Source organism: Homalodisca vitripennis, unplaced genomic scaffold (assembly GCF_021130785.1).
Source record: "Homalodisca vitripennis isolate AUS2020 unplaced genomic scaffold, UT_GWSS_2.1 ScUCBcl_3643;HRSCAF=9301, whole genome shotgun sequence".
Lineage (NCBI taxonomy): Eukaryota > Metazoa > Arthropoda > Insecta > Hemiptera > Cicadellidae > Homalodisca > Homalodisca vitripennis.
This window is the reverse complement of record NW_025779753.1, coordinates 14,739-36,149: the sequence shown is the minus strand read 5'-3', so window position 1 is coordinate 36,149 and position 21,411 is coordinate 14,739. Positions and strand designations below refer to the sequence as shown.

The 21,411-nt window shown below is 32.5% G+C and overlaps 1 protein-coding gene across 1 annotated transcript in view; it reads right to left on the bottom strand.

The window, feature by feature from the left end:
* Positions 1 to 21,411, bottom strand: part of LOC124372614 (neprilysin-2-like) — a gene marked incomplete at its 3' end in the record, with an annotated part of 52,479 nt that overhangs the window by 16,768 nt on the left and 14,300 nt on the right. Inside the window, exons 3-4 of the mRNA XM_046831018.1 lie at positions 5,323 to 5,528; positions 3,891 to 4,067 (exon numbers count right to left, since the gene is read on the bottom strand). Of these exons, the coding sequence (XP_046686974.1) occupies positions 3,891 to 4,067; positions 5,323 to 5,528 (383 nt within the window). The remainder of the gene's footprint in view (positions 1 to 3,890; positions 4,068 to 5,322; positions 5,529 to 21,411) is intronic.

Genomic DNA, 21,411 nt, shown 5'->3' with positions numbered 1-21,411 from the left:
ATATACATGAATTTCAAGAAGAAGTCGTTCATTTCCAACAAGAATGTGCCCCATCACATTATCATCGTGCTGTACTATATTTCCTGTGAACTCAGCCACGTGGTCAGTGGACTGGTAGGCGTGGTGTAATAGAATGGCCTGCACGGTCTCCGGACCTTACACCCATGGACTTGTTTCTATGGGGTCACATAAAATCCGCAATTTACAAAACACCAGTAGCAAACCTTGAAGATTTAAGAAACAGGATTATTAATTCTTGCAACCAAATACCACCTCAGACTTTCCAAAACGTCAGAGAGGCGTTCACCCTACGCTTGTCTCTCTGCCAAATAGTAGGAGGGCTACAGTTTGAACATTTGATTTGACTTCGTGACGTGGTGAGTTATTAAAATTGTTCTGGTAATACTGGCTATTATTTTGGATTAGGAAAGAGATAGCGATCTCTGGTTTTCACCAATATTTCAGTTTTTTTATGCTCTTTAAAATGAGGGGTCACTTGATAGGGGTTAACGTTAGATATTTTTGGGTTGCCCCCAAAATTTCGCATTTTTGGGGGGCCAAAAAAAAATTTGAATATCATAAAATGAAAATTCCTTTCCATATTGCACCACTACCCAAAGGATATATCCTTATATTACCTATAGAAAAAAAGAGGGGGGGGTCCTGACTTTATATTCATCCTGTATATTCTTTGGTTTTATAAAAACGTTATAAAAAACAATTATTGTTCTAAAATATAATTAAAATGTTTGTGCTTTTAGTACAATTTTAATTGTTGAGGGATAGACGAGCTGGAATAGCTATGGAGTGTGTGTGTACTTACTACCTTAACTAAAGTTGCAAGGTATTTTACATTCAAATGTCTTACACTATATATTCTTTGGATTTATAAAAACGTTATAAAAACCATAATTGTTCTAAAATATAATTAAAATGTTTGTGCTTTTAGCACAATTTTAATTGTTGAGGGGTAGACTAGCTGGAATAGCTACGGAGTGTGTGTGTACTTACTACCTAAAACTAAAGTTGCAAGGTATTTTACATTCAAATGTCTTACTCTATATATTCTTTGGTTTATAAAAACAATTATTGTTCTAAAATATAATTAAAATGATTGTGCTTTTAGTTCAATTTTAATTGTTGAGGGATAGACTGGCTGGAATAGCTACGGAGTGTGTGTGTACTTACTACCTTAACTAAAGTTGCAAGGTATTTTACATTCAAATGTCTTACACTATATATTCTTTGGTTTTATAAAAACGTTATAAAAACAATTATTGTTCTAAAATATAATTAAAATGTTTGTGCTTTTAGTACAAATTTAATTGTTGAGGGATAGACTGGCTGGAATAACTACGGAGTGTGTGGGTACTTACTACCTTAACTAAAGTTGCAAGGTATCGGTTATTTTACATTCAAATGTCTTACACTATATATTCTTTGGATTTATAAAAACGTTTATAAAAACCATTATTGTTCTAAAATATAATTAAAATGTTTGTGCTTTTAGCACAATTTTAATTGTTGAGGGGTAGACTAGCTGGAATAGCTACGGAGTGTGTGTGTACTTACTACCTAAAACTAAAGTTGCAAGGTATTTTACATTCAAATGTCTTACACTATATATTCTTTGGTTTATAAAAACAATTATTGTTCTAAAATATAATTAAAATGATTGTGCTTTTAGTTCAATTTTAATTGTTGAGGGATAGACTGGCTGGAATAGCTACGGAGTGTGTGTGTACTTACTACCTTAACTAAAGTTGCAAGGTATTTTACATTCAAATGTCTTACACTATATATTCTTTGGTTTTATAAAAACGTTATAAAAACAATTATTGTTCTAAAATATAATTAAAAAGTTTGTGCTTTTAGTACAAATTTAATTGTTGAGGGGTAGACTAGCTGGAATAGCTACGGAGTGTGTGTGTGTACTTACTACCTAAAACTAAAGTTGCAAGGTATTTTACATTCAAATGTCTTACATTATATATTCTTTGGTTTATAAAAACAATTATTGTTCTAAAATATAATTAAAATGATTGTGCTTTTAGTTCAATTTTAATTGTTGAGGGATAGACTGGCTGGAATAGCTACGGAGTGTGTGTGTACTTACTACCTTAACTAAAGTTGCAAGGTATTTTACATTCAAATGTCTTACACTATATATTCTTTGGTTTTATAAAAACGTTATAAAAACAATTATTGTTCTAAAATATAATTAAAATGTTTGTGCTTTTAGTACAAATTTAATTGTTGAGGGATAGACTGGCTGGAATAACTACGGAGTGTGTGGGTACTTACTACCTTAACTAAAGTTGCAAGGTATCGGTTTATTTTACATTCAAATGTCTTACACTATATATTCTTTGGTTTTATACAAACGTTATAAAAAACCATTATTATTCTAAAATATAATTAAAAATGTTTGTGCTTTTAGTACAAATATAATTGTTGAGGGATAGACTGGCTGGAATAGCTACGGAGTGTGTGTGTGTACTTACTACCTTAACTAAAGTTGCAAGGTATCGGTTATTATACATTCAAATGTCTTATACTATATATTCTTTGGTTTTATAAAAACTTTATAAAAACCATTATTATTCTAAAATATAATTAAAATGTTTGTGCTTTTAGTACAAATATAATTGTTGAGGGATAGGCTGGCTTAACTACCTTAACTAAAGTTGCAAGGTATTTTAAATTCCAATGTCTTACACTATATATTCTTTGGTTTTATAAAAACTTTATAAAAACCATTAACGTTCTAAAATATAATTAAAATTTTTGTGCTTTTAGTACAATTATAATTGTTGAGGGATAGACTGGCAGGAATAACTACGGAGTGTGTGTGTACTTACTACCTTAACTAAAGTTGCAATGTATCGGTTATTTTACATTTAAATGTCTTACACTATATATTCTTTGGTTTTATTAAAAGTTATACAAACCATTATTCTTCTAAAATATAATTAAAATGTTTGTGATTTGAGTTCTATTTTACTGTTGAGTGACAGACTGGCTCCAATAACCACGGACTGTGCATACTAAATACATTTACCAAAGTTACAATGTATGGATTATTTTTCATTAAATTTTCATAAACAATATGATCTTTGGATTTATAACACCGTTATAAAAATCATTTTTCTTCTAAAATATTAGTAAAATGCTTGTGCTTTGAGTGCTATTTAACTGTTGAGTGACAGACTGGCTCTAATAACCACGGACTGTGCGTACTAAATACATTTACCAAAGTTACAATATATGGATTATTTTTCATTAAAATTTCTTAAGCAATATGATCTTTGGATTTACCGTTATAAAAATAATTTTTCTTCTAAAATATTAGCAAAATGCTCGTGTTCTGAGTAATTTTAAGTCAAAAGTTTAAAATGATAAATTGTAGATTTTTTAGGTGTTTAATACATGTTTAAAATAAACGTTATTAGTGTAAGAATACGTGCAACATTTTGTTAATGTATTTGTAATGGTTTTAAAGAATCATAAATTTAAAAAATACAGGTACAGGCCCATAAAGTACCCTAAAAGAGTAAAAAGAGTTCTGAAACACCTTATCATACTACCTTGACTGTACATAAACCACCAATATCATCAATACCGCCTTATTTACAACTAATGAGTGTGCCATTGAGTGTTCACCAGCTTGATATTGAATTTCCTATACAATTTATGTACATAATCTAACATTGGAAAAGGATTTAGAGTAAATTGACTGTGTGTAACTTACCTTTGCTAGCTCTATCTTGAACATCAAGCTCTCGTTGCGTTTCACTTGTGCCAGACGTCTATCTGCCCCGTACATCTCGGCTATGTCAATAACAATCATTGGGGAGGGCTTTAGAGTAATTTGACTGTGTGTAACTTACCTTTGCTAGCTCTATCTCGAACATTAAGCTCTCGTTGAGTTTCACTTGTGCCAGACGTCTATCTGCCCCGTACATCTCCGCTATGTCCACCATGTAACTGTAGTAGGCCTGGACTATGGGGTTACTCAGCCCCTTCACTAGAAACTCCCGTGACAGTCCCAAGACGGCCTGGTCAATCTGGTCAGTAAATGCAACGGTAGTAAACATTTTGTAATTTCAATTTGTTTTCAAATAACTTCTAATCTTAGTATTTCAGCAATTTCAATTAGATATGCACTCACGTACGAGCCCTATAGTTTGAAGTTCAACATTGAGTATGGATAACTTGAAACCAGTTTAGGATTGTGAATAATTACCTAATTGGTACGTCTCAAAACATGAAACACAGCGTTTCAACAAGTAAGATTTGCTCTCTTCCTTCGGCTGCTAAATTATCAGACATGAAGGTTAAGAACTGTTATAACATGGGCATCAAATTCTGATTTGTTCTTAAATTGTTTATGTTTAGTTTCTGGTAAATGATATGTTACAATTTTAGAAGTGGTCGTGGATTTGCTTTCAACATACTCAGTTTACTGTTTTCGAATTTTTATACTTTATTAACTTTAAACTTTACGATTTCTAAGTTCAAGATGTGAGCGGACACCAGTCTTGACCGTGAATCTAGCATTGGAGTTGCATATGAAATACAATTTTTTTTCATTTTAATTCCACTTTTATTTGGACATAACAGGATATTTGGGATCTACTCATGTTTCATATAATTAATAGTTAGGCTCTAATTATAGTTTAATATTTGATAGAATTCAAGGTTATGATCAAGAATCACACATTTATAACTGTGGCTTTCGTTAAATATATTTAACTATTAATTTTTTTTTTGTTTTTTTTTACTTTTTGTTGATTATTTGTTAAATTATATTTATTACTAATTCGCTGTTTTTTTATTACTTACTTTAACACTGTTTGTTATGTAATTATATATGTATACATTATATTAGTGCTATTAATAATTTATTCTCTTTTTAACTTATTACATGTAAAAGTGGTGTAATTCCGCTGGAAGAATAGATAAATAAGAGTATAATCTACAAACATCGTAGGGAAAACATTAAAAATACCAAAGTTGTCAATACTTTAAAGCTTTCAACTGTAAAATATCACAACAATATTTTCAACTATCTGCACCTGATAGCTTAAGTACTTCAAAGCTAATGCTTTCAAAACGGAAATGAACATACCACGTAATGCTTTCTTAAAAAAATATGTGATTTACTAACACTGCGGCCATTCCATTATTGCTTAATTATTGAAAATATAATATTTTTATTCTTTCTGTATTTTAGGAAAATTAAATGAAAAAGTAAGAATTGTCTCATATTTTCTTATTTTATACTATTCCCTAACTTTTACGCTATACACAAAATCACACCTGGATGACACGTTTGCTGGCATTCTTTAGATCTACGGATACGTATATCTGGAAGAGACTTCCGCCACCGATAGAGAGGTTTCTCAGTCGTATTTCTGTGTCCAAGAAGCTCCAGCCAAAGTGGCTCCAGTTTCCCAGCACCGGCCAGCCTCCAGCAGCCTCCAGCCTAGAGACCGCTGGACTTACTCCTCTGGCATCTATCTTGTCTAAGGCACCGAGAGTCAAATATTAAATAGTGTTATATAATACATTAGGTTTTACTATAAATATGCGAGTGATGGAAAGGTCATTAATAAAACATTGATCCAGAAATCATATATAATCTGTATTATACGAAGATATAAAGCATTTGTTTAATCAACTGTATTAGTATTTAAAATTTTATTCTTTATTTTTATAATTGAAAATTCTTAATTTAAATGATGTATTAGTTAATTTTGTAATTAGTATATTATATATATTATATATATATATATATATATATATATTTACGGAAACAAGGCACTTGATGGTCCTGTGTTATACAGCGACCCATGCAGGTCCATCAAGCCCCCTATTTAAACCTTCATATAACCGTGTTAAGAATTTGTTCTCAGCATACATTTATGTTTTATAACTTGCTTGATAAATGTATGCTAATATTTTTTAATATATAAAAACTTTTGTCCACATGCTGGTCCGCGTGTAATGAGCGGTCAATGTTGGTCCTTTTTATACACCGTACAATTAAGCGGTACATGTTGATCCGCGGGTCGTGTGGTTGGTGGTGGGAGAAAGAGGGGAAGGGACCTGCATCTGCCTTTTGATTGTAATATATTGAAAATACCTGTACTTGCCTTTCGTTTGTAAAACTCCAAGTTGTAAAGCATTCATTTCACATATTTTACTTCATTTTAAGGTAATCAATAATATTACCTTAGGTGAAAGTAACAGAATATCTTGGATAATCATTAATATTAAAACATAAATTGCTGTTGCATCTGATCTGTGGCCTCCTTATTACCCACAGACATTTATTGTATTTCATAATATTAAAAATATATTTCAATAGAATGACATGTTCTAAATCATACGCATTGAAAATATTTTCAGTTTAACTATTTCTATATTTACAATTATAAATAGATATGGTAATGCGCATGTTTTAATGTAAGTAATATTTATCTTAAAAAATTTGGTAAATAACTCAATGGAAGAATCGGGAAACTGGTTTAGAGCTAACGGTTATCTATTAAACAAAAATAAAACTGAAAATATATTTTTTTCTTTAAGGCCGTTTGATGAAGGACTAGTGGAAATGGAAACAGTTACTAGTACTAAGTTTTTATGTATAAGTGTTGATCATCAGCTTACATGGAGTACTCATATAGACTATATCAAAACTAGGCTATCTAGAGTTGTATACTTGTTGGGACGATTGAAAAATTGTGTAACATCTGAATATATTAGAATGGCTTACTTTGCTTTTTTTCCAATCAATAATTAAGTATTGCTTACTTGTGTGGGGCAATTCTTCAAGAATTATAGAAATTTTAAAATTGCAAAAGAAAGTCGTTAGAATAATTGACGGTTCAAATCCATCTGATCATTGTAAGCCTATTTTTAAAAGATTAGAAATAAATACAGTAATTAACCTTTACATATTTGAACTGGCTGTCTATTCCTTGAAAAAACTACCTGACATGGTCCTAAATGAAAATATACACTCATACAATACCCGCAATAAAAATAAAATTAGTTTTCAGCACTGTCGTTTAAGTAAGTTTTTAAAAAGTCATGTTGTAATGTGTAAGAAAGTGTATAATAAATTAGTTTCCAATATAAATAAATACCCGCAACAGGTATTCCTAAAAAAAATTAAATTATTGGCTTTAAAAAAATCCCTTTTATGGTTTTAATGAATTCCTAGAGCTTTCTGACACAACTTTTTTATGTAATTTTTTGTCCTGTTATTGTTACCCTTCGATTTTAACCATATGTTTATATTTTTGATATTATATATGTTATTGTAAATAGTTTGTTGATTATTTAATAGTTTATTTACGATATTGAACCCAACCGTTTGTTGGGTTCCTGGTCATGAGGGGATTCCTGGGAACGAAAGAGCTGATGCCCTGGCCAACCAGGGCTCAGCAACAATTATGACGGGCCCTCAACCGTTCTGCGGTGTTCCAAGGTGTGAATCCTCTAGGGTTGTCTCGAAATGGATTCGCGCGGAGCATGGGAGAAGGTGGAGGTTGCATCCGGGTTTGAGAGTGAGTAGAATGGTATTACAGTCACCTTCCTCCAAGGTGGCTTCGGACCTTCTCTCATTAAACAGATCAATGTCTTCTAAGGTCATTGGTCTCATTACGGGGCATGGTTACCTGAAGAAGCATCTACACAGAGTTGGCATCCTTCAGGAGGATCCGCTCTGTGGAAGGTGTAATGAGCAGGAGGAGACTGCTGAGCACCTGCTCTTTGATTGCCCTGCAATAGCAAGAGAGCGGTATGCCATCTTTGGTAGTTTGAACAGGGGTGGTGAGTTTTCGGAGGAGGACCTGATAGGTTGTTTTCGCCGGTTTGTTGAACTGCTGAAGTTGTAGACTGGTAGGCCTCATGGTGTTCCCGGGGTGCGCAAAAGGCCCTTGAGGCTTAAGTGCATGGCAGTAGGCCGCCCCAAAGGAAAAAAAAACTGGAAGGCATAATTTGTAATTTGTAACTGGCTCAGTATATTTTAAGTTAACTCAAACTATAATTTGTCTCTAAATATTGTGACAAAGAGTAGTATTTCGGCTTATTGACAATGTCTATGCATGTGCAATGTCTACGGCAATAAAAGAATTTGATTTGATTTGATTTATCTATGCTGTGCATTTTTGTCATAATACTGTTTTTTAATTTGTTAATGGGTCGCGTTTCTATAGTGAATTTAACATAAAAGTTAATTGACAGTGGCTGGTTTACACACGGAGAATATTATGCCTCAAGTGTCTCAATTATTGCTGGGTAGTTGTGTGGCTAGCAAATCAGCGAAAGGATTGCATTGAAATAGATAAAATAACAGCTTTATTTTGCCAGAACATTATAAACTTTAAAGCACTCTTCAAAGTATTTTTTATTTTAAAATTTTAAACATCTACATCACATATATCACCCTAACACACTAAAAGAATGTAAACATTCTACATTAATATCATTTTAAAAATAATACACCAATCATCAATGATGAACTTAAATCTAAGAATTGTTTTTTAATTAAACTAATTTTCGAATATGATCAGGGACCAGGAATGTATACACGTATAGGCCTACTAATTCCATACTAACTGCTGAGTTACATCTACCCATTTATACTATAAGATAACCAGCAACATATTTTTCTCCTAAAATTATAAATACGGAATGAAATGAAAAATAAAAGTTGTACATTTTATAATAAATCTGCCATGAAAAATTTAATTATAACTATGTGATATTGAAGGGAGTTGAATTCACCAAAAGCTAAAAAATAAACATTATACCAAGTTTATACAAATAATGTCTTAACATGTCAATTTATTGTGGACAAAATCTTGAGCTCATCTTGTAAAATATTATTAGTTCTCAGGTACTGCACTTAATTGTAAAGTTTTAAAATTTATTCCTTTTTCCTAAATGTTTTATAAATATAAGTGCGCACAAATTTTATTATTTTATTAAATTCGCCTATTCTTAGGTCATTGGCACCTTTAACAATTTTAAGAATACAGAGGGCCAATGCGCAATACTGTTTCTTATGTTACCCCTTTTTATTGGCCCTTTAATTTGTAAATATTGAATGTAACATGTGATGTTAGTCTTTCACTACTTTAGCCTATATTGGTTATGGTTGTATTTTATTTAACAATCATACAAGAATTTACTTCCTCAAATTACATATTAAATGTTTCTTTGCAAGAAACCACTGAGCACTAATTTAAAGTTACTGAATTTGGGAAGAAATATTTTGGTATTACACAATGAGATATTACACAAGCATATCTCCATATAGCATAATATAAAACCATAAAATATAGCTAAGGTCTGTTCACACTCTACATTCACAGATGGTAAAACCAACTCTTCGTTATACTCTGCTTTAAAAGATGGTACATAAAAGCAACATAGATCTTTTCACATTCTAAATTCTGTATAATTCTGTATTAAACATATCGGAGTTAGTTAATAGTATACGAGGGTGGTCTGAAAAGTTTGCTTTCTGAACGTGAAGATGGAAGGTTCGTTAACAAAAGCTACTGAATTTCGTCTGTTGACAGTTACTAAAAAAAGTTTTAGCTATTTTCGACGTGCCGTTTTTATGTAACAGTCGAGTCAGTTGATGGGAGTGTTTTTGTGATATGGACACGATTATCGTGCTGCCATTAACTATTTGTGTTTGAAAGGCAATACGCCTTATTAAATCAAAAATGAGTTGGATTCTGTGTATGGAAACTCTGCACAATCATTTAACTCAGTGCAATTTTGGGCTGCTTCATTTAAAAATAGCCATAAGATCTTGAGGGACGATGAACGTTCGGGACGTCCAAAAACTGCAACTACCCATGAAATCATCGACAGAGTTAACCAAATGGTGCTAGACGACCACCGAATTAAAATGAAAAATATATCAATATTTAGGCATGAGAAAGCTGTCCGCGCGTTTAATGTCGCGTTTGCTCACGTTAGACCATAAAGGTTCGAGGATGAACATTTCCAACGCTCTTCTGGCGCAGTTTAGGTAAAATAATCCAAATGCGCTGATTAATTACTGTAGATAAAACTTGACTACACCATTATACACCCGAAAAGAATTACAAAAGAGGAACAGAGTCAAAAAAAGAAAAAATGCTGCTTCTTTGGTTAGGAAAGACATGACGACTGTTTATGCGATATTAATAGAATTAATTTAATAGATTAGCTTCAAAAAGGAAAACCATTACAGGAGCATACTATCCATCATTACTTGACAAGGTAAAGGTAGACATTTTTTAAAGAAACGCCCACATTTGTAGAAAAAGAATATAATGTTTCACCAAGGCTACGAACCTTCTCGTCCCTTAGCGGTTATGATGGCGAAAATCCATGAATTACGGGTTTAACTGCTTAATCATCCGTCTTACCAGATCCAGTCCCAAGTGAATTCTTTTCGTTCCTTCATCTCAAAATTGCGCTCAGAGGACAATGTGATCGTCAAATGAAGAGGCAATCACCTTGGTGAACAATTATTTTTCAGAGAAATATTCCGAGTACAATTTTTACGGGTTACAGAGATGGTACCGCTGATAGAAGTGTGTAGAGTGACAAGGAGACTATGTTGATTTTTTTATTTCACAAATTATGTCATGTTTGTTAGGTCGGAAACTTTTCAGACCACTCTCGTAGATATAAAGCATTATTAATGGCTTTTAAGACCTACATACATTGAATGTAGAAAATATATGTCAAGTTCATAAATTAGGACCAAAAAAATGGATGGATATCAAAATTTTATTTTTGTACGTAATTTAGAACTGTAGGAAAGGAAAAAATATATTTTCATAAATAATTACTTATTTAAAGTTACACATATCTTAAAAATGTCTATATTTAAATCAAATATAATTTAAGAATTTTATTATGAATAAAATAAAAATATTCCCACAAGCCACTTTTCTAGCACGTACGGTAAAATGTATTATCCTTATTATCAATGATTTTTAGGCCTAGATATAACATGAAGGTATTAATAATATTATAAATGGAAAATTGCTTATGTTTGTTTGTTTTGCTTTCACGCTTTAACTATTTAACCCATTGTACTGCAATTTTACGCTGACATTCTTAGGGTTCCTTGGATGAATATATGCATATTCTTATTTCGAAAACTCTTCGGGCTACGCCCTACTGGTCTATAAAATAGCTAAAAATTCCATTTTCCGTCTCTACAGTTACAAAAATTTGTTAATTAAAAGAGCCTCTTAAATGTCAACTGTGGTAAAATATTATAGGTGCGAATTTTGCACATTGATTATTTTATGATTATCATTATAAATTTCTTTGTGTTAGGAAACCGCCCCAAATAGAGAATGGCGTGAAAGTACCGATAAAAAGGTTTAAAAATATATATTGTTTTTAATACGTATCAACGTTTTTACACACCTAATGCTTAAGCCGAATAAGGCTGCTTTACTCATATGTGCATTGCACTTGATTGGGGGGTCTAGCGTAATAAGCTAGCCTAATAAGCACTCCTCCCCAATTCTTTCACATTCATGAAAACCAATTCAAGATATTTTTATCGATTTAAACACTACACGACACAGTAATAACAGCTAAATATACTCTTATGAGATAAATATAGAAGAGGTTTCCAATGTTGCTTGATTTTGAAACTTCAACGCCGCGCCTTAGTTTTCCGTATATAGTTGTTTTAATTAAATCAAAATTTTCCTGAAAAATAATAACACTTACAAAGTAACATGTTTTTTGTTATGGTTAATGTTAGCAAAAACAATACGAATATTGTCCTATTTGTGTTATTTTTACTTAATAATTAAGGTTAATAACATGATGTTAACAAAAGTAAAAAAAATGTTTAACGTATTTAAAATGAGAAATGAAAATAATAAAATTGTTTCAGCTTTAAAGAATTTCCTTAAGATGTGAACCTAGCAATCAGCGATAAGATAGATGGTCGCTTAACATTGCTTTGCGGATACCAATCCAAGAATAAATGGCAGATTTTCCAAATAAACCTATATAGAGCACATATAGTAAATATTGTAACAGTTATGAACGAATGAAGATTACTCCATATAAGAAAAATATCATATGGGAAATCCACCGCTCCTTCCCAGGAAAGGAAGCATCGCTATCAAATGCTCCTAATCTCTGTTATGTATATACGATGGATAAACACTCAGTAAATCGCGTTAAATTACTGATTCCGTCCTAGAGTTTAGAATATTTGTTTGCACTAATTCTGGTGCATAAATCTTAAAGCAAGGCGTTCTTAAAAGTGTGTCACAAAGTTCTGTGTCTGATAGTATTTATGATCCCTAACCAAATATGTCCTATAAGGAACTGAGACCTATTTGATTGGATTTAAACTCTGTCAACATTTAAACGCTACGGGACACCAATGCACAATACTGTTTCTTATTTACCATTAAATGTTAAATACATACTGTAACTTTTGATGTTAACCTTTCACTGAACCCATTTCGTTTATAATTAACTGCATGTTATCCAACGATAATACTTGAATTCCTTTCTCCAAATAACATATAAATGTTTCCGTCTTATTGCAAGAAACCACTATATACTCGTACTAATTTAAAGTTACTAAACACGGGAGGAAGTATTTCCTCAATACATAATGAGTTACATCAAATCATAGATACGAGCTTTTCACATATTACCTCAATATAAGTCGTAAGGGAATAAGTTAATAATATAGGAATACAGCAATATTACAGGATTTTTACGATTAATATATGTGTAAATGAGAAAATGTTTGTGATGAAGTCCACATTAAACGGCCGATGCCGATGATAAAAAAGTGAATTTTGTACTGTACGTAGATAAATAGTAACTTCAGGACGTGACATTTCTTAATTTTAATGATTTGAGAAAATTAAATTTGTTAAGATTAAATATAGCTTAAAAATGTTTTTACAAAATATATAAATAGTTAAAAAATGTTTTATAAATAAATTCCTGACATTTTCTTCAGCCAGACTACTTGCACCTACTTTAAAAATTCATATCTTTATCATTAACAGTTTTTAGTTCTGGTTATGAGATGAATCTAAACAATTTTTTAATACCCAAAATTGCAGTCATTAGGAATAATCAAAAAGTCAACCTTAAAGATCGGCTGCCAACACAGAGTTAAGTGGGCGCGAGCGTTAGTTATTGAAGTGTTTTAGAAAAACTCATGAATGAATCCCTGACCAAGTGCAGGAGGTGCTGACCACGGTCACGGCACGCAGGACAAGAGTACTATTGTCGCGTCGTAGTGGTAGTAAGAGTTCTATATTGGTCAGCGGGGCGGATGTTCATTCTTTGTCATTCGACTGCTCGCTATCTCTCGCCCACTCGCCCCGTTCTTGACAGAAGACTGGAAGCGAGTTTCCTCGGTGTCCTGCACCTGCACTGAATGCACTGTTTGCTCTGATCGCAGAGCTGAAAACTGTGCACTGAGCACCGAAGTAATAGAACCTGATCTGTCATGCAGTGATGAATATACCGAGCCAGCACCGCAGTGGTCATCTATGCATTAGGTTCAAGATGCAACCTAACCTATACTTCAGATTGAGAGAAAGCAAAGTAATTTCCTTCCTCTTTTCAATCAGCTTTCATTGCGCCCTCTCATGAATGACGTGGTAGGTAAAGTCAATCAATACATTAGAACAGCGTTACATAAAATTATCGCATGAGTATTGAATTTTTTTACGATGTAAATGACACTGTAGACAGGAAAAAGTGCGTTAGCTGAATGATGAAGTAGTTAATATCTACACATGTCTATATTTTAACTGTAACTAGGATTTTAGTCCAATGTAAATTTTCATGATAGGCAGGAGTTTGGAAAATGATTGCTTTATGACAGATTTTTGATTATATTGCTATCTAATTAGCCGATTGGAATGGAACATCATGTAAGTTGATATTATGTTAGGCCAACGGTTTCAATGGTTGAGTGTTCTGAGTGGCACGTTTATTATCTAGAAAGCGATAGCCTGGAGTTATAAATATCAGGGAACCGCTCCAGAGAGAACAGCTAAATAAGACAATACTCTTGAATTGAAGACGATAACGCAATTATAATATCTTAACAGTGCATATTATTAAAAAGAGTATTATAAAATGTTTTCTAACTGTGTGGTATTTGTTAAAACCTTTCGAGCAAAATAAAGAGTTTCACAAAGAAATGCTAATTTTCCACAATATAAAATTCCTTTGATACATAAAAAAATCATTGTAGTGTGTTGATGATTTAAAATAAATTTAGACATACTAGTATGCACATGGGGGCAATTTGTTAGGCCAAAATATTATTTTTGAAAATGTTGAATTTATTGTTAATTAAATAAATTTACCCCTTTCCTAAAAATATCACAGCTAACAGCTAAGCATTCACGAAACAAATATTTACTTTGTGTATGTTGATAACTTCTTCTTTAGTTATTATTTATTTTATGAATATCCTGCACAAATAATTACTCAATAGAAAAAATGAGGTATTATTAATCTATAGTGTACAATTTTGTATACAAGTTTTGTGCGCAATACGAAACAAAGATATTAGTGTTATTACCACTCTCTGGCTAGTGCCTAACCAAACTCTATAGAGTGACACAGACCATCATGAAACTCGGTGTTCCTCAAATAGATATGAAGCTTCATGCACAATTTCAAGTCAATAGCACATTTAGTTATCGGAATGTCGTTCGGAAAGACAGACAGACAATCATAAATTAAGTTTTTCCGGCCCCTCGAGTTACAGGCTTCACTAATTTTGAACCAATAGCACTAACACTATTCATTAATTTAATAAATTTCTAAGGTTTTAAATTTGTTTGAACTAAATTTTTGAATTGTACATAAACAATGTTACATTAAATAAAATCTATCACTAAATCTTTAAAGCAGAAATGTATGTCTTTCCGTTTGTATCTCGGGGAGATCTATAGAACGGTAAATTAAAAATGTGGGAGGTTTATACAATCATATTTAGTATTATTGCCAGATTTAGGAACTACATTGGCTTTTTGTATCAATAAAAAAGGTCATGGATGTATTTAAATATAAAACTATAGACTTTAATAGATGATTCTACGAGTTTTTCACTCCGGAAGCAAACCGATATGAACCTCTGGAAATTCGTCTGAGTCGTCCCGAATCTGCTTTGCCGGCCGAGTCTCGGTAAACAATATAATAATATTTCATATTACTCTATATTTAATTCTTATAAAATATTTATCAAAGGTTTTAAATTCAATCCTATCCTTCTCCATCAAAAACAATACCATACTTTGCTGTTTTTTTATTAAGGAAATTTTAATAAATCATTATTACCAGTTTTCCTTAAACAAATTTCTCAATAAATATTATACATCTCGTCACTTTACAGGAAAAGTTAAATTTTTTCTTTGGCGCCCAGTGCAGGACACTGTCAATATTAGCACTATCAACAAAACATTTACTGTATTCTAGATTTAATGGAACTTTACAGTATAAAACATGTAAACAATAAAAACTCAAACCACGAAATTCCGTTATATGTAGCTAGATCGGGGTTTGACTTGGGATAATCACATCGACCACGCTTGTGCAGAAATTGCATCAGAAATTTTTGCTCTTCGCAACTTGGCACAGTATTGCTCCATCGGAGTCTTGAAAACGGCATATTTTTGCATAATCTATCCTCATCTAGGGTATGGAATTAAACTCTGGGTAGCTGTGCAAAACACAAGTTGGAACGGGTCTTCATTCTCCAAAAAAGAACTGTGAGAATGATGTTTGGTTTGAGAGCCAGAGAGTCATGCAGAGATGCTTTTAGGGAAGTCGGGTTACTGACTCTGTCCTGTTTCTATTCTCAAGGTGATCCTTTACTCCAGATCAAAGTGCGCTTTGTTGGAAGGGGGGGGGTTTCACCATCATGGCAGTAGAGGTAACTTGATAACTTTCGAGTCCAACAACACAGAAGAAATGCTTTCAGAAATTTGCCTTCTCAAGTTGGTGTCGGACTAAACTAATAACAGTCTCCCTGAAGGTATTAAACAACTAAATTTAAATATCAGTTCAAAACTATTTTGGTGCCAGAGGCATTTTACTCTGTTGACGAGTTTATGATGAATCGCTGAGACAATTAAGAGCACAAAAATTCACAAAACCGTTTTGTCACACCTGTAAACGTTAATAAAATAATAATAATAATAATCTCTTTATTGCATTATTTTAACAATTTTTACATCGTATCGCAATAGCCAATAGTTAAAGTAAATTTACACGATTTTATCTACACATTAACGCAACCTCATATTCACAATTCACACAATCATTCAAGACACAATCGCATTGACCTCAGATCCAGCACTCTCAAATATCCCAGTGGCTTATCATGAATTTATCAACAGAGCAGAAAGCCTTGGACACCAAAAGGAGATTGAGACGCGTTTTAAATCGATTTTGATTATTGGAAATTTTGATTTCTTCAGAGAGCCTGTTGATTAATCTGACACCAACTTCTTGCGGTAGATGTTGCGCTAATGTCAATCTGCGTTGATGAGTTCGAAAGTTATCCCTGCCTCTAGTGTCATATTGATGACCGTTCCTGCCACGAATCAAGATGCACCTTGATCTGCAGTACATGATCACCTCAAAAATATAGAGACAGGGCAAAGCCAGCAATCTCAACTCTCTGAAATATTCCCTACACGACTCTCTGTAATTCAAATTTTCAATGATTCTGACAGCTTTTTTCTGAAGTCTAAAGACGCGCTTCATTTTGTTTTTTGCACAACTTCCCCAAAGTCTTATTCCATACGCAAAATGAAGATGGATTAGGCCATAGTAGACCATTCTTAAAACTTCTGGGGGGTAAAATTTGGCTAGATTGCGCCGAGCATAAATAGTTGCCCCTCGGTTCGGGCCGGCATAGGACGATTCAGTAGCCTGGTTCCTGGAAGGACTGCAATAAATTGTTTAAGTTTATCTTCTGTGTGAACAGAGCCCTTTCATAGTCCCGGGAGTTTAATATGGAAGTGAGGTCATTAGATACCGTCAATATCTTTATAGTTATAACAAGAGAATAGCTACTGAGTGGTTGGTAGGTGTTCACATTATGTTCGATTGATTTCGGTTTATTGAAAAAACTTATCTGGCAATTCTTTCACCGTTCTTTATTTTAGAGGAATTAGTGATTTTAGTTCATCCTGCACAGTTTGTGTTAATTGCCAAACTAGGAAGGATGCGTTAGATTTAAAAAAAAAATTGCATTTACGTGTTAGGAAAATAATTCTGTTTTATCAAGATCCATTTTTGCAAATATTTAATGTAATCGAGATTTGTAGCAGTATTTGGATAATATATAACTAAAAATGTAGTTATCTCAAATAAATATTTTCCCCGTGAAAACGATTGTTTTTAACACTAAATATTAAACTTTGAATAAATCACTATTTACAAATAGTTTAAAAGATTTTACCAATGTGTGAATTCCTATATTTTAAAAATTATTAGAATAAAAGTACCAACTATGCCTACCCTCGAATAGCAATGAATTTTCTACAATTTGCGAGCGGATGTGACAATTCTATCATTAAAACGTGTGACATTTGAGTCAAACAGCAAGAAGAAGTAAATCAATTCTTGATTTGCTCATCATTTTTAATTCTTCATGCTCAGTTCATGATTCTTAAACCTTTTATCACCGGGTAAAAAGTATACATGATTATTAAGCATACATTCAGTATAACTACGTACCTGACTGAGCAAGTACAAAAAAAACGAGGCGATCACAACATACGTAATTACTGCAGCTGCCGTCTTATTGTCGTCTGGTAGATCCAAAGATCCCAGTCGGCAAGACAAATTTTAAATTGCTCAGTTATCTATCTAGTAGTTGTATACATAAATGATCGGAAGATGCGGCTTTGCTATCATCTGTTCAGTAAAGAATGACCATCAGTGCACTTTGCTATATCAGTTTGGTCGGCCATAAACTTACCGTCATTAAAATTCTGACTACCGCCGCAAATTATATAAACACCATGGTTTTGATATGAAAAGGGGTTTTTTAGTTATAGTTTAAGGGGAATTTATTTTTCATAAGGTTTCAATGTGATATCAATGCAGCAGAGTACGGTGGCCCGACCTAGTTGTAGTGTTAGCGCATTCGTTGCCGGACCTAAAACTTTGAAGTAATAATAGCGCAAAATCAATTCTCCTCTGTGACCGCTGCATCGTTTACTAATACAATCGTTCTTCTCTGTACCGAATTTCCTCCTTATTCTGTTTCATAAGATCCTTGTATTGATTGGTCACCTATGTGGACGGACAGGATACGACTAGTAAGGGTCTCTTAAGAAATACAATTGGCATGCAAGGCAAAATCTGCAAGGCCACATGGCAAAATCTGACTCAGATGCGTGGCCGGAAGCCAACTAGCATTACTTCTTAAAGCAATGAAGTTATTTAGATGCAAATATAAATTAATGACAAAACTGAAGGTTCTTTAATATATTTTTTCTAAAAGAGGGATTGATACCCGATGAAAGCGACCTTTGAAGAAAGTAGCCGCGTTAAGTTTGCCAGCTATTTTATTTCAATAAGACAGTAGATATGTTAAAATTAGCCTCCATATGAGATGCATTACAGTCTATTGAACATATTAACGAAAAGAGGAAGGCTTTTTCCAGTTTGGAATGCCTATTCTATTAAATTTGCGTTCTTGAAATACTGATCTGGAACAACCATCATACGATAAACAAACTATAAAGCTAAACGTGGCAGCAGTAATTTCAAACTGAGGCATCGCCGGGTTGATCTCATTTCGTGGAAATGTAGACTAACAACGTGGCTGATTGTGCATGTACTTTTTATATCAATGGTTTGAATTTTAATGAGAGTGCGTTTGTGGTTATATCAACCAAAATGCCAAAGCTCTGATGGTCAGTTACAACAGGCCGACGACGAAACCGGCCCTTCTGAACCGGGCGGTGTGGCTCGCCTGGGTTGACCATTGTGAGTCCTATTTTAAATCGATACTCCGAGCGCCGAGGGGAATACCTGCCCGGACTAACGTGACTTGCAAAGAGTCCCAAGTATCAGGAAGTCCTTATAGAGAGAAAGACACACTAAGGTAACTATTTTTGAATTAAGGACAAATCTGCAATTTCAAATATCACAGCAGGACAGGTTATAAAGTATAATTAAATTACATTCTAACTAATATATGTTAAAATTTCTCCGATATACTATTAATACGAAGGCATTATAAAGGATATATTTACTGTAAATACAACTGCACAAATTTTTAGACAAATAATCAGTAATTGTATGTGTTTCCGCCGCCTTGTATGTGAGTGGTTGACCTCCATTGTCTAAATTTAGGGTCCACACACAAAGTGTGACACAAAAATATTATAGCGATAGGGAAATAACCACCATAAAAGTTAATGCTGGTATACCAATATAAATGGACAAAAAAATCTATTTAGTTTGTTGACAATTTTAATTTCAATATTCTAATTATGCCACAGACTCTAATGTCATATTAGATACTCTTTGTATTTACAGTTTTAGACAAACTATTAGTCATCAAACTGAGATCTGACAATAAGATAGATCTGAGATGATAGTGTATTTCCTCCCCAGGCACGGAATATACAACATTTTCGTAAATCTGTTTCGTAGCAAATTAGCATTTTATTTTTCAGTTTCTTAGAACGTTGATACGCTGAAAAAGTAAAGGTGATAGTTTTTAGTAAGAAAAATAACGAAAAACAATGCATAATAAAAATTGGAGTAGTGTTCTCTATATATTGATGTTAGATCGTTAGAGAAATCGTTAAATTGTTAATATGTCTTTGAAACTATTAAAGACTATTTAAACAAAGCTCACTTATCACTTCGTAAGAAGCTAATTTTGTTTAATAATTTTTTTAATTAATAGACAAAAAAAACTTCAAGATACTTTATATCTTACAATTCAATGGCCCAATAGAACTAATAGTTATTCACAGTTAAAGAAGTTTTAACTAACATAGAGTAGATTTTGACAGGTGGGAACCCTTTTGAGTGCAACTTGGAAAATTGTTACTAATCTTCGTGATATAAACATGAGATGTAAGAATTTAAACTCAACGAACTTATCTCGCACGATCTAAAAGAAATTTCTACAGTAAAACTATAATACTAACTTTATGGACTGATCGGCTACATATAAGTCGAATTACCTTTATTCCAGTAAACATTTCATTTCATTTCATTTATTTGTTTCCAAACAATACATACATACATTTGACTTACAGAAATTGCAAAAAGATAAATGTACTGGAATAATTCCTGCAGAGACTCCACGTCGTTGTTCTTAACTCCAGTAATTTCCAGTTTTCTAATGAGATTTCTTCTATTAACGGAATCAAAAACCTTATCTTGGTCTAGGAATGTCACTATAACGTGTTTTTTTATGTATATGAAATTAACTTAGTAACATCAATTAAAGCATCAGATGTACTTTTTCCTTCTCTAAAACCATAATTTTCGTTAGCTACAATGTGAAATTGCTTTAGGTAACTCGGTAACTAAATTCTTACACATTTGTCGAGAATCTTATCTATTTATGTCAAAAGTGACATTAGTTTAAAGTTACTGAGTTGTGATTTTAGACCAGACTTATAGATAAACAGGTCAGTCTTATAGGATTCAATCTAGATCTGTTAACTGTTATATTATAATACGAGTATATTTAGTTAATTTTATTTCTACAAAATCGAATTGTTAGAATCCAGCTTTCTTCTTGTCTTCTTCTAGTCAAACAACATGTATTTGTCTATTCCTTAACTCGACTTTTTTTTACTATCCTCAAACATGTAAGGTGTTTTCTCAACTGATTTTAAAATTAGCAAGGCCTTTCAAATCCTAAAAAAAATTAAATTTTAACCTTGATATCTCGATAACATAAGATTTTTTAAATATTGAGAACATAGTTCATTTCTGAATAACGTGAAATCTACTGTACGTTACTGGACTAGAATACATTATTCAAATCCATTACCATAAAACACTATTTTATTAAAAACAATAATACATTTTGTTCATTCAAATCCTAATCCTCATAATGCCTCGACAATTTTTGCCTTTCTTTATTTGTTCGAAAAGCAGTTACCGCCGTTGAATGAAATGAGCATAATATTTCTCTCTGTTCTGTTTAATTACGGTTTTGACGTTACCGACCATGATACTCTCAGGGGGACTTACGGTAGTATATTTCAGTCTATAGGCTGATATATGTTTTCTAAAAATTAAATACTTGAATATTTTTCGTGATATAGCATCTCAATTATCTGTTATTAATTAATTTATTATTGCAGTTATATT